This window comes from Jaculus jaculus, chromosome 11, assembly GCF_020740685.1.
Source record: "Jaculus jaculus isolate mJacJac1 chromosome 11, mJacJac1.mat.Y.cur, whole genome shotgun sequence".
Taxonomy (NCBI): domain Eukaryota; kingdom Metazoa; phylum Chordata; class Mammalia; order Rodentia; family Dipodidae; genus Jaculus; species Jaculus jaculus.
The window spans coordinates 55,274,887-55,288,495 of NC_059112.1; the positions used below are offsets into that span (position 1 = coordinate 55,274,887).

General features: G+C 44.1%; 1 protein-coding gene across 1 annotated transcript in view; it reads left to right on the forward strand.

Moving 5' to 3' along the window:
• The first annotated feature begins 256 nt into the window (after positions 1–256).
• The window catches only part of Pde6b (phosphodiesterase 6B), a 56,010-nt gene continuing 42,657 nt past the window's right edge, over positions 257–13,609 (forward strand). Inside the window, exon 1 of the mRNA XM_004656059.2 lies at positions 257–724. Coding sequence (XP_004656116.1) covers positions 257–724 — 468 coding nt within the window. The remainder of the gene's footprint in view (positions 725–13,609) is intronic.

The window sequence follows — 13,609 nt, forward strand, 5'->3', positions numbered from 1 at the left end:
TCCGCAGTAAAGTGGAGCCCCCACCCCCCAGCTTTGTCTTCAACCCAGTTTCAATGAGCCCCATTTCCCCAGAGGGGGAAGATGTAGAACTTCTGAGGGCGTGGCAAGAGCGAGGACAGCCAACTCTCTGATGTGAGTCAGCCGTCCTCCCCAGGCTCCCTAATCATCACTAAGAAAGACTTTGCTGACACAGGGTTTGCAGAGTCCATGTGCCCGCTGTAGCAGTGGCAGCTCTGGGCACGGCAACAGGGACACCATGAGCCTCAGTGAGGAACAGGTGCACAGTTTCCTGGATGGGAACCCCACCTTTGCCCACCAGTATTTTGAGAAGAAGCTGAGCCCTGAAAATGTGGTGGGGGCCTGCGAAGACGGGCGGCTGGTGGACTGTGGCAGCCTGCGCGAGCTGTTCCAGGTGGAGGAGAGCGCGGCGCTGTTTGAGCTGGTGCAGGACATGCAGGAGAGCGTCAACATGGAGCGAGTGGTCTTCAAGGTCCTCAGGCGCCTCTGCACCATCCTGCGTGCTGACCGCTGCAGCCTCTTCATGTACCGCCAACGCAACGGCGTAGCCGAGCTCGCCACCCGGCTCTTCAGTGTGCAGCCGGACAGCCTCCTGGAGGACTGCCTGGTCCCTCCCGACTCTGAGATTGTCTTCCCCCTGGACATAGGGGTTGTGGGCCATGTGGCTCAGACCAAGAAGATGGTGAACGTGCCGGATGTCGCAGAGGTGGGTGTGTGCCAGCTGCGTTCCAGAACTGTGCCCTGGCCTGCCTTCCAAAGATCTCGCAGGCTGGTTCCCTCCGGAGTTTCCCCAGTTCCCCTTCCCTGCTCCACCAGCTTCTGGTCACAGTGCTCAGCCTCCTACCAGTCCTTCCCAAGACCTAGCTGATCTTTTGAACCTTCAGTAAAAAGGAGTTCCTGGGGAGCTTTGCAGGACCTCCCCGCTCCCCGCCCCCCCCCCCCGCAAATCTTTCCCCATTTGCAGAGCCTCCCAGAAATTCTCCTCAAGCTGAAGTTTACAATCAGGCTAGCAGCTAGACAGACGCAGGCTTGCCAAGGCTTCTGCACCTGGGTCCCAAGGCCAGGCCTCCGCGGTGCATGTCTGTGACTGTGAGGCCCTGAGGCAGCTTCAGGGCTTTGCTGGGGTATCTAAGGGCTGTAGCATGAGAAGCCTACCCTGGGGTGGATGGTCCGAGGCGGACACTGCATGGATCAGGCCAGAGCTGCTATAGCAACCAGCAGGAAGGGTAGCTCCAAGTGCCCAGCTATGGCAGAATCAGCTTTACTCCAACAGGCACCGCACTGGTGCTGGGGGCGGGAAGTCTGAGATCCTGGATGGTGTAGAGGTGGAATGACAGAGATGCAGGAGCCAGAAAGGAAAGACTCTGACAGACCTTTGTGGAAACTGCTGAGGCTGGTAGTTCAGAGCTACTCTGGGTAGGATATGACATAGGTATGGACATCTGAATGAAGTGTCCACAGGATGTGGTAGGAACAGCAGCAGAGACACTCACTCTGGGGAGAGCAGTGATCATCTGTGTGATCACACAGATGCCAGGGATTAGGGGACTCCACAGAAGAAGGGTTCCTCTCCTGTCTTTCCCTCTTCTATCCTTGAGGGATCCAGATAGCCTCAGCTCCTGCTGGATGGGCTGCCCACGTCCAGTGGAGGAATCCCAGCCTCTGTGGGGGTTGCAGCTGCCCTCATTCCTGGCCTGGCTGAAAGGTTGGGCAGGAGGGTGGCTGCAATCCTCTTAAAGTTATCTGTTATAAACAGGCAGTCACCCAGCGACCTGAATAGAGTAATCTTCAGGATTAGCTTGGTCTTCACTTGGCTTCCTTTTCAAGAAATGGGTCATCCATGAGTCAGATGGGGTACCAGGAATATGAATTACCACCAACACAAGAAACTGTAGAAGGGGTGGGGGGCAGGACACCAACATTCCTGTGCTTTCTTGCCCTTCTTTCTTTCCTTCCCCACTGCCCTCACTCCTTCCCCTTCCTCCCTGCACACAGTGTGCAAGCAGTGCACACCTCAGGCTGCCTTGAGCCTGGCACAGACCCTCCCCATGCTACCCCCCCCCCCCGCCATCTGCACCTGCACTGATGCTGTCACTCAGGATCCGTCCAGATCGCAAGACTGGCCTCAGTCGTGTCCTCAAGCCTGCCCATGTCTCACAGCTCATCCCCAGTCTCTCTGGGTGTCTTGATGGCACAGTAAGCACATCCTTGGTAGGCAGAGGCACATTTCCCCTTCCTGTGATGGCTGTGAAAACTCCAGGCTGGGCCAGGCCTTATGAACCCCAGACTAGAGGAAAAGAGATCAGAATCAAAATCAGCAAAAGCCAGATTTCCATCAGGTGTGTCAGGACGCTATGAGCATTGCCAAGGGTGAGCTTCTGGATTCACAGACCTGTTTCCAGGGGTGAGTCTGAGATAAGCAGCCCCTGATCTCCTGGGCTTGCTTGGTGCTCTCCTTGCAGAAGGTGAGCCACACGGTGGCCATTTGTAGACTGCAGTATTGTTTTGCAGTCCTGGGGATCCTTACAAGAAAAGGAACTGATGCAAAGTTTTGTGTACAGGGAGGTAGTCCTTACACTTGGGCACACGTGAGCCTCATCTCCCCTGTTTTGACTGGGGAAATGATTTCTACCTCACAAAGTAGCTGCGCAGTTAAACCAAACTGCTCCTAAGCATACAAAGCCTGAGCATGGGGAAGATGCTGAGCCATCTAGACACACCATGAGCACAGGCAGATGACGTCATAGGTACGGCCTTGGGCAAGAGTCAACAAGTAGAGGGAACTGACTCCACGGGCCCTGAGTGTCCATGATCCTGGCATAAGGACATTTGACCTGTGAGGGTCCAGCTGTGATGTGAATGTGGGTAGCCTGGCTTTCCCATCCACTTCTCCCCAGTGACCTCTCCAAGAATGTGACTTTGTGGAGGGAAGAGTCTGCTGAGACTCACATTGGACTGCCTGCAAGCATGACAACCTAAAAACAAGTGGAGACAGATTTGCCATAGAATAGTCTTTATATGGGAACAGGAAGGCATTGCAAAAGGAAGTACATATGTCTTAGCAAACTGTGAGTGTCTTCAAGGGGGTTAAGGCATGGGACAGATTTTAAAGACAAATGGAAGAAATTGAGATAAACTACTTACTGCAACATTCCTTGCCCTTAGTGAAAAGAGGCCCATGCTGGGCAGGTGTTCTGTTCAGAGCATCTTGTCTGAATTAGGACAATCTTAGGGAGTATTGAAGATAAACTATGTGACAGAAATTTATGCATATATCAAAAAGCATGGATTGTGTGTGTAAGGTGGAAGAAATATTTCTGGGGTCTTGGGAAAGTATTTATCTCAGATAGGCAAGCCTGAGCCCTCTCACTTCATTAATCCAGAATCCAACTTTTTCTTTGTCTGATAAGAATGATTTCATCTTGGAATCATTAACTTTCATATTCCCTCATTTTTTTTAAAAAAAAGAGTTTTTAAAAAGATTTTATTTTATTTATTAGTTTATTTTGAGAAAGAGACAGATGGAGAGAATGGGCACATCAAGGCCTCCACTCACTGCAAGTGAACTCCACAGACATTTGAGCCACCCTTATGCATCTGGCTTTACTGGGTAGTAGGGAGTCAAACCTGGGTCCTCAGACTTTATAGGCAAGGGCATAAACCACTGAGTCATCTCTCCAGTCCCCAAAAGGATTTTATTTATTTGCAAGCAGAGAGGGAGAGAGAGAAAAAGGGCCTCCAGCCTCTGTTAACAAACTCCGGATGCATGTGTCACTTTGTGCATCTAATCTTACATGAGTACTAGGGAATCAAACCCTTGTCATTAGGCTTTGTAGACAGGCACCTTAACTGCTGAGCCATCTCTCCAGCTTCACATTTCCTCCTTTTGATAAAGATCATTCTCCAAAATCATTGCTGATTAAGTAACAGACAGTGAGGTGTAAAGTTCCTTGGTGCTGAGAGGGGTCTGTCCTGGTTGGAAAAAAGAAAATAACAGCTGAAGTTCACGGTCAATATCCTTTTAGCCAGCAAGGAAGCCAAAAGGTGAATCTGTCAGGACTGGTCCCTTGCATTCTCTCTAAGCTCCATTCTGTCAGGTGCTGGTTATCAGCTCAGAGCATTGGGCCAATATCGTTTTGTTGAATTTGTACACATACTTCACAGATAACTGCGTACAATTTAAAAAGAAGTAATGCACAGTGCTATTAACAGTAATCTGATACCCTTAAACTTTCATGGTTTTAAACCACAAGCCTAGGCTTACAGGTAACCAGCTGAATGAATTAAATGACCACCCCTTTAATCCTAGCACTTAGAAGACAGAGGTAGGAGGATTGCTATTATATAGTTCGAGGCCAGCCTGGGACTACAGAGTAGTTCCAGGTCAGCCTGGGCAAGAATGAGGCCCTACCTCAAATAGGCCAAAAAAAATTTTTAATATATAAATATTTTTTAAAATAATTAAATTAAAAGTAAAACAGTTCTCATTTATAGAGTTCCAGAAATGAACAGCTTATGACCATAGCTAAATAGTTGTAGTCAAACCTTAGAGAAAGAATTTAGGATCCAAACCAATCTGCACATTGATAATAAAAAATAGGGAGTAGTGAACAGTTACAATCTGACAACAGATATATTTCATATTTATTTAGATATAATTGTTCTACAGTTATAATGACTTTTTTGTTGTTTTTTTTTTTTTTGGTTATTCAAGGTACGATTTCACTCTAGCCCAGGCTGACCTAGAATTTACTATGTAGTCTCAGTATAGCCTCGAACTCACAGTGATCCCCCCACCTCTGCCTCCCGAGTGCTGGGATTAAAGGTGTGTGCTACCACACCCGGCTATAATGATATTTTTAAAATGGTGAAGGCAGTTTAGTTTTTTCAGATTTGACCTATTTATATAAGTTTAATGAAGAAAGTGATTTGCCCTATAGTAATCTCAGATTTAGGAACCTCAAGGCCAGAAAGTCAAACTGAGGCAGAAACTAGACTTTGCCTGTGGACCATGATCCCCTGGCCCCTGGACTTATTGTTTTAATATTTATTCATTTATTATTTATTTGCAAGCAGAGAGAGAGAAAATGGGCATGCAAGGGCCATTTGCCATTATAAACAAACTCCAGATGCATGTGCCACTTTATGCAACTTGCTGTACATGGGTACTAGGGAATCAAACCCCAGACTGTCAGACTTTGCAAGCAAGTGCCTTTAACTGCTGAACCATCTCTCCAGCTCATGTCATTTTATTTTTTTCAATGCAAGGCTGAAGCTTCTCAAAGCCAGTATTTTGTATACAATTTAAAATGTGACATCTCAGTCAGTGGGGACATTTCCAATTGTATGCTACTATGAGCAGAACAGATTTTTATTTATATCATACAAAAAGCCATAAGACCAAAAGAAATAGAACTACCTACAGATTGTTTTTAAATTTTGAAGGAATCAGGTAGGAAAAAAAATTCTTCCACTATTGTTTACAAAAGTATGTTTTGGCCTGGGGGAGATGGCTCAGTGGTTAAAGAAGCTCACTTGCAAATCCTGATGGCCTGGGTTCAACTCCCCAGTACCCACTAAAAGTGGGAGTTTCTTTGCAGTGGCATTAGGCCCTAGTGTACCATTCTTGTCCCCCCCCCCTTTGCTTTCAAATAATAAACCAAAAACATTTTAAAGTATGTTTCATCGGTCATGGAGGTGCACGCCTTTAATCCCAGCACTTGGGAGGCAGAGATAGGAGAATCACCATGAGTTCAAGGCTGCTCTGAGACTGCATAGTGAATTCCAGGTTAGGCTGGGCTACAGCAAGACCCTACCTTGAAAAACCACACGCACGCACGCACGCACGCACGCACGCACGCACACACGCACGCACACACAAAATGTATGTTTCACCAAACTGCTACAAGCTACAAGCAGATTTAAATGTAGTTTTCTTAAATCTAGAAGAGAAAAATATTTAAGAGCCAAAATTGCTTCTAATAAAAGACATAAAATCCCATAGATTATATCAGTTTATTTGGCCTCCTGACTGTGGTTCTGTGATCACACAATTTTCTTTCATGAGATTTACCTTTCATAGACCTGTGGCCTGCTTTAGCCTTTAGTTTTGCCAAAAAAATTTCTTTTTTACATAGAAAGTTATTATACTCTTATATCCTTTGCATATGGAACTATATATGACTGATTTTATTTATTTATCTACTTATTTGAGAGAGAGAGGCAAATAGAGAGAAACTCTAGAAAGAGAGAATGAGAGAATTAGGTGTGCCAGGGCCTTTAGCCACTGCAAATGAACTCCAGACACATGTACCACCTTGTACATCTGGCTCACATGGGTACTGGGCAATTGAACCTGGGTCATTAGACTTCACAGGTAACTACTATGCCATCTCTCCAACCCTGACTAATTTTCTTTTAATTTTAGGTTTTTTTTTTTTTTTTTTTTTTTTTTGGTTTTTCGAGGTAGGGTCTCACTCCAGCCCAGGCTGACCTGGAATTCACTATGGAGTCTCAGGGTGGCTACCTGTGCCTCCCAGTGCTGGGATTAAAGGCGTGCGCCACCACGCCCAGCAGGTTCATTTTTTTAAACTAAACGTCTGCTATGTTTCCATAGTTTATGAGACATCTTTTAGAACATCTCTTTTTTGTGTCTTGTTTCTTTTGGGGATTTTTGTTGTTGTTGTTGTTTGTTTGTTTTTTGCTTTTTAAAAAATTTATTTATTTTTGCCAGGAACACCAATGGGCTTGGGCCTGGCTTACGACCAACACTGTCCTGGTTGATGCTTTGACCTGGACCTCTGGCACTCTGGACTGGTTCTGTTCTCGTTCATGGCCCACTGTAACTTGTGTACAATAAATCACCTCTTTCACTATCTTAGCTGGAGAATCAAAACCAAAAAGAAATTACTTATTTATTTATTAATTCAATTAAATGAGAGAGATAGCGTGGTCATACCAGGGCCTCTTGCTATTGTAAAAAAAAACATCTCCAGACACCATGTACCACATTGTGCACCTGGCTTTACATGGACACTCAGGAACTGAGGCTGGGCTGGCAGACTTTGCAAGCAAGTGCCTTTGATCACTGAACAATCTCTCAGCTCCTGGTTTTTGCTTTTTTAAAAATATTTTTATTTATTTATCTGCAAGGATGAGCAATCTCTCCAGCCCCAGTTTTTGCTTTTTGTTTTTGTTTTCAAGGTAGGGTTTCACTCTAGCTCAGGCTGACCTGAAATTTACTATGTAATCTCAGGATGGCCTCAAACTCACAGTAGTCCTCTTACCTCTCTGCCTCCCAAGTGCTGCAATTAAAGGCGTGCAGCACCACACCCGGCTCTGGGTTTTGCTTTTTTAAAAATTATTTTTTCTTCTTCTGTTTCCCTCATCCTACCCCATTTCCAGTGAGCCCCTTCTTCTGTTCAGCTAGTCCCTCTTCCATTTTGATGTCAGTTTTTTGCTCTCCTCTGTCACCTAGAACATATTTATGGACCAATATTGTGCAAGTCCTGTGCAGGTAATGAGGGTCATTTTGTGTCTAGGAGACAGCATCCCAAAGCACTCCTTCCCCACCCTCTGGCTCTTACGTTCTTTCTACCACCTCTTCTGTAATGATCCCCGAGCCTTGCAAGGCATGATGGAGATGTCTCATTTAGTGTTGAACACTCAACTGTCATTTCTTTTCAATGCATTGACAAGTTCTGAGTTACCCAGTAGTTACTATCATCTGAAAAGACAAGCTTCTCTAACCAAAAGTGGGGTGTATGAGCATAAACAAAACTTGGTGGGTATAATCTATCCATTTAGCCAAACAGCAGTTAGTAGCTTCCCTGTTGGGCTTATAACCTTCCCAGCCATAAGCTGTTGACCAGGTTTTCAGTACCAAGCATGAATTCATTCTCTTGGAGCAGGCTTCAAATCCAACCAGAGATACCTTATAACAGGCATGCCACTTGCACTAATGGGCACATCTTGCCTGGCTGGACAGTTGGGTAGCTTGCAGGGTTTGTTGCTGGTTAAGACTGTTGATGACTTTTTTTTCTTTCACAGTCTATGTACCACTTTCTAGAACTATGACGGCTAGCCAGCAGGGAGGAGGCTTCCATTTCAGTTTCAGCTTGATTTTTCAGTGCCTTACAACTGAAGTATTTGGTGTCTTCAGCAACAGGATCTTACCATCTAGTTCTGGTAGGCATCCAAGAGCCTTGGAAATAGCCTCTATTATTTTGGGATACTAGGGGTCTCCCTAGCCAACAATTCACTGGAAGGTATCCCTGGCACTGGGATTTTCCTATAACAGCCTATGGCTTCTAGACACAGCATTATCCACTGTCAGAAGTTACATCTGCCCAAACATTCTTGTTTTAAAAAAAATTGTATATATTTGGGGGGAGCTGAAGAGGTGGTTCAGCGGTTAAAGCACTTGCCTGCAAAGCCTAAGAACCTAGGTCAATTCCCTAGGACCCACGAAAGCCAGATGCACAAGATAGCGCATGCATCCGGAGTTCATTTGCAGTTGCTGGAGGTCCTGGCATGACCATTCTCTCCCTCTCTCTCTCTCTCTCTCTCTGCCTCTTCTTCACCCTCAATCTCTCCTTCTCTAAAATAAATAAATAAATATTTTAAAATATATTTTTAATTAGCTAATAAAGAAGTAGGTTTCCATATGATTTATTCATAACATCTTTAGTTTTTAAAATATTTTTATTTTTATTTGAGAGAAAGAGACAGAGAGAGGGAAAGAAAAGGAGAATGGGCCAGGGCAGCCAGCCACTGCAAATGAACTCAAGACACATGCACCACCTGGTACATCTGGCTTACATGGGTCTTGGGGAATTGAACCTGGGTTCTTTGGTTTTATAGGCAAGCACCTTAACCATTAAACCGTCTCTCCAGCCCTCAGAAGAGCTGTAGTTTTAATTAACCCTTCTCCCACCCTCCTCTCCTCTATCCCTATTTTACAATTTATATAAATATGTTTCTTCATGCAGAAATTAATGCGTCAATATTTTAAGTTACCCTGGAGTGACGTGGACATTGCATGACTGTCTATTAATTCAATACAAGTTAATTTAAAGTTTTTGTGGTAGGGTCTCACTTTAGCCCAGGCTAACCTGGAATTCACTTTGTAACCCAAGTAGACTTCAAACTCATGGAGATCCTTCTGCCTCAGCCACCTGAGTGCTAAGATTAAAGGTGTGTGCCACCACATCTGGCTGGTTAATTTGTAATTACATTAAATGTTCATTTATGGGGCTGGAGAGATGGCTCAGCCATTAAGGGCTCTTGCTCACAAAGCCTAAATGGCTTGGGTTTGATTCCCCAGTATGCATGTAAAGCCAGACACACAAAGTGGCTCATGTATCTGGAGTTCATTTGCAGTGGCAAGAGGTCCTGGTGTGCTCATTCTCTCTCATTCTCTCCCTCTCTGCACACCTCTCTCTGCTTGCAAATAAATAAATTAATTAATATAAATGTTCATTTATAAGCACTTATCACATTTATATTTACCTAATGTATTTATGTTTAGCTATCAAACCAAAATTGCTTATGAAAACTGAGACATCAGGCTAGCATATGCTTCATCCTAAATTATTTTTCTGTCAAAGAAAAGCCCCAAGAGTTAAGTTGCCCTGGTACCCAAGAGCAATGGACATAATTGTATCCTTTTTAAAAAAAAATTTTATTTTGGTTTTTCAAGGTATGGTCTTGCTGTAGCCCAGGCTGACCTGGAACTCACTATGTAGTCTCAGGATGGTCTCAAACTTACAGTGATCCTCCTACCTGTGCCTCCCAAGTGCTGGGATTAAAGGGGTGCACCACCACATGCAGCCATGACTGATTGCACTGTTATGTGCACATGAATTGTTGGTTCACACTCCCATTTCTGTGATCTTAAACATTTAACAAAGAAAAAGTGGGGTTTGTATCATGATTAATGTTGACAACTGAAAATATGTTAGCTTTAGTTAAGGCAATCATATTAGCCTTGTCTGTCAAAGAACTGAACAGAGCTGGAGAGATGATGGCTATATGGTTAAATGTGCTTGCTTACAAAGCCTGAAGGCCTGGGTTCATTTCCCCAGTACCCACATAAAGTCAGATGCTCTCCTGTGTGTCCGCCTCCCTCTCTCTCTCTCTCTCTCTCTCTCTCTCTCTCTCTCTCTCTCTCTCTCTCAAATTATTAGAAATTTTTTTTTTTTGAGGGAGGGTTTCACTCTAGCCCAGGCTGACCTAGAATTCACTATGTAGTCTCAGTGTGGCCGCAAACTCTTGGTGACCCTCCTACCTCTGCTTCCTGAGTGCTGGGATTAAAGGCATATGCCACCATGCCCAGCTATAAAAATGTTTTTATTTAACTTTTTTTTCCCTTGAGGCAGGGTCTCACTCTAGCTCAGGCTGACGTGGAATTCACTATGTAGTCAGGGTGGCCTTGAACTCACAGTGACGCTCCTTCCTCTGCCTCCTGAGTCCTGGGATTAAAGGCGTGCACCAACACGCCCAGCTCCATAAAAATGTTTTTAATGCCAAGTATTATCATTTTAAAATAAAAAACTGAACAAATAGATACTTTAAGGACTCTGTGTGAAACCTATGCCCAGCAGCAAACCTGTATGCTGACATCTCATTTCTATGTTATTAACAAATTTAAAAGTCTATTTATGAAAGATATATTTAAGTCATATGAATAAAAAACATTTGGATTAACTAATACATATTTTTAGCAAGCTTAGGTTTATTTAGTTACGAGCACCCATTTATCTCTAAGCCAATTAAAAATACAGCTCCAAAGGCTGAGGAGATGGCTTAGTGGATGAAGTGAAGATCCCATGTAAAAAGGCGGAAGCCATGACAGGTTTCTGTAATCCCAGAATGCTGGTGCCCATGGGGAGATGGGCGGTGGAGACAGGAGGATTGCCCAGAAAGCTTGTGGCAAGCTCAGTAAAGAACAGCAGAATGAGAATGCAGAAGAGAAACCCTACCTCAGACAAGTTTGACAGCTGAGGACTGGCCCTAAAGTGGTCTTCTAACATCATATGCGTACTTTCGCATGTGTGTACCTGCCCTCACATACATAACACAACATACAAATGTGTATACACACAAAAAAATTTTTTTTGAATGTTTTGAAAAATCTACTTCATAGCCAGGCATGGTGACACACGCCTTTAATTCCAGCACTCAGGAGGCAGAGGTAGGAGGATTGCTGTGAGTTTGAGGCCACCCTGAGAATTCAGAGTGAATTCCAGGTCAGCCTGGGCTAGAATGAAACCCTACCTTGAGAAAAAAAAAAAAATCTACTTCGTGGGGCTGCAGAAATGGCTTAGTGGGTAAAAGCACTTGCTGTACATGCATGCAAACCTGAGGTCTCCGGCACCCACATAAAAAGCTGAGCATGGGGCTGGAGAGATGGCTTAGTGGTTAAGGCAGATGCCTGTGAAGCCTAAGGACCCATGTTCAGTTCTCCAGGCCCCATGTAAGCCAGATGCACATAGTGGCACATGCATTTGGAGTTCATTTGCAGTGGCTAGAGGTCCTGGCGCACCCATTCTCCCTCTCTGTCCCTCTCTCTCCCTCTCTCTGTCTCTAATAAATAAATAAAAATAAATCTTTAGGGCTGGAGAGAAGACTTAGTGGTTAAGGTGTTTGCAAAACCAAAGGATCCCAATCCAATTCTCCAGGACCCATGTAAGCCAGATGCACAACGGGGTGTATGTGTCTGGAGTTCTTTGCAATGGCTGGAAGCCCTGGCACATCCATTCCCCCCCCCCTCAAATAAATAAATAAAATATATTTTAAAAAAATAAATCTTTTTTTTTTTTAAAGCTGAGCATGACTATGCATGGCTGTCATCCATAATTGAATAGGGTGGAGACAGAAGGATCACTGGTGCTCCCTGCTCATCCAATCTAAACAAAAAATGTGAAGTTTAGCCAGGCATGGTGGTGCACACCTTTAATCCCAGCACTCAAGAGACAGAGGTAGAAGGATCACCATGAGTTCAAGGCCAGCCTGGAACTACAGAGGATGTTACAAGTTAGCCTAGGCTACAGTGAGACCCTATTTCAAAAAAAAAAAAAAAAATGTGATACTGCAGAGTCAATAAGACACTCTGTCTCCAGGAAATAAGGTAGAAAATTGATAGAAGACACACATGCTCTTTGTACACACACACCAAAAAAAATCCAGGTCTTGGAAAGGATTATACTAAGTGAGGTAACCCAGGCCCAGAAAGCCAAGCGCCACATGTTCTCTCTCATATGTGGATCCTAGCTACAGATGAGTGGGCTTCTGCGTGAGAAGGAAAATACTTAGTAGCAGAGGCCAGTAAGTTAAAAAGGAGACATAAATTGAAGAGAAAGGAAGGGAGGAGGGTACTTAATAGGTTGATATTGTATATATGTAAGTACAATGATGGAGAATGGAATTTCAAAGGGGAAAGTGTCGGGGAGGGAAGGGAGGGAATTACCATGGGATATTTTTTTATAATCATGGAAAATGTTAATAAAAATTTTTTTAAATGTTAAAAAAAATCCAGGCCATACAAATCCAGGGTAGAAAAATCTGTTTTAACACACACACACACACACACACACACACACACATGACAAAAGCACATAAACAGAAATAGAGCCCATATAGTTTTCATTTAAAATTTAAAAAGCTAATTTTTTTTTAATATTTACTAGTTACAAGAGAGAGAGAGAGAAAGAATGGGCACATCAGGACCTCTTGTCACTGCAGCAAACTCCAGATGCATGTGCCACTTTGTGTGTCTGGTTTACGTGGGTACTGGGTAATCAAACCAGGGTTGGCAGACTTTGTAAGCAAATGTCTTTAACTACTGAGCTATCTCCCCAACCCAATGCTCGCTCTTTCTTTTTTTATTATTTTTATTTATTTATTTGCAAGCAGAAAGAGATAGAAGAGAGACCGACGGAGAAAATGGACAAGCAGGGCCTCCAGCCACTGCAAATGGACTCCAGATGCAAACGCCACTTTGTGCATCTGGATTTTTGTGGGTACTTGGGAATTGAACCTGGAAACTGAGGTCATTAGACTTTGTAGGACAATGCCTTAAGTTCTGAGCCATCTCTCCAGCTCCCAAGGCTCTGTCTTTTAGTTGGGCATTACAGAGGGAGATCTGAGAAACTGTGGTAGAACTGCTGGCTTCAGTAATGTTGCTTATTCACAAATCTCAGTGCTAGGGATTATCTCCTTTTTTGACCCTGGCAGGGTCCAGAAGTTAAGCGTAAGCAGCAGGTGATGAAGAGGAAAGCAGAGCACAGGCTTCACATGACATGGAATCCTAATTTGGAAATGAAGACCCCAAAGAAGTAGGATTGGTGTCAACAGATGGAGCAGATAAGAATGGCTGAGTTGCTGGGTGTGGTGCCACACGCCTTTAATCTTAGCACTCAGGAGGATTGCTGTGAGTTCAAGGCCACCCTGAGACTCCATAGTGAATTCCAGGTCAGCCTGGGCTAGAGTGAGTCCCTACCTCGAAAAACAAAAGCAAAAACAAAAAGAATGGCTGAGTGAAGATGGAATAATGCAAGGTAGTGTAAGACAGGTTTGCTCTGCACCCTTT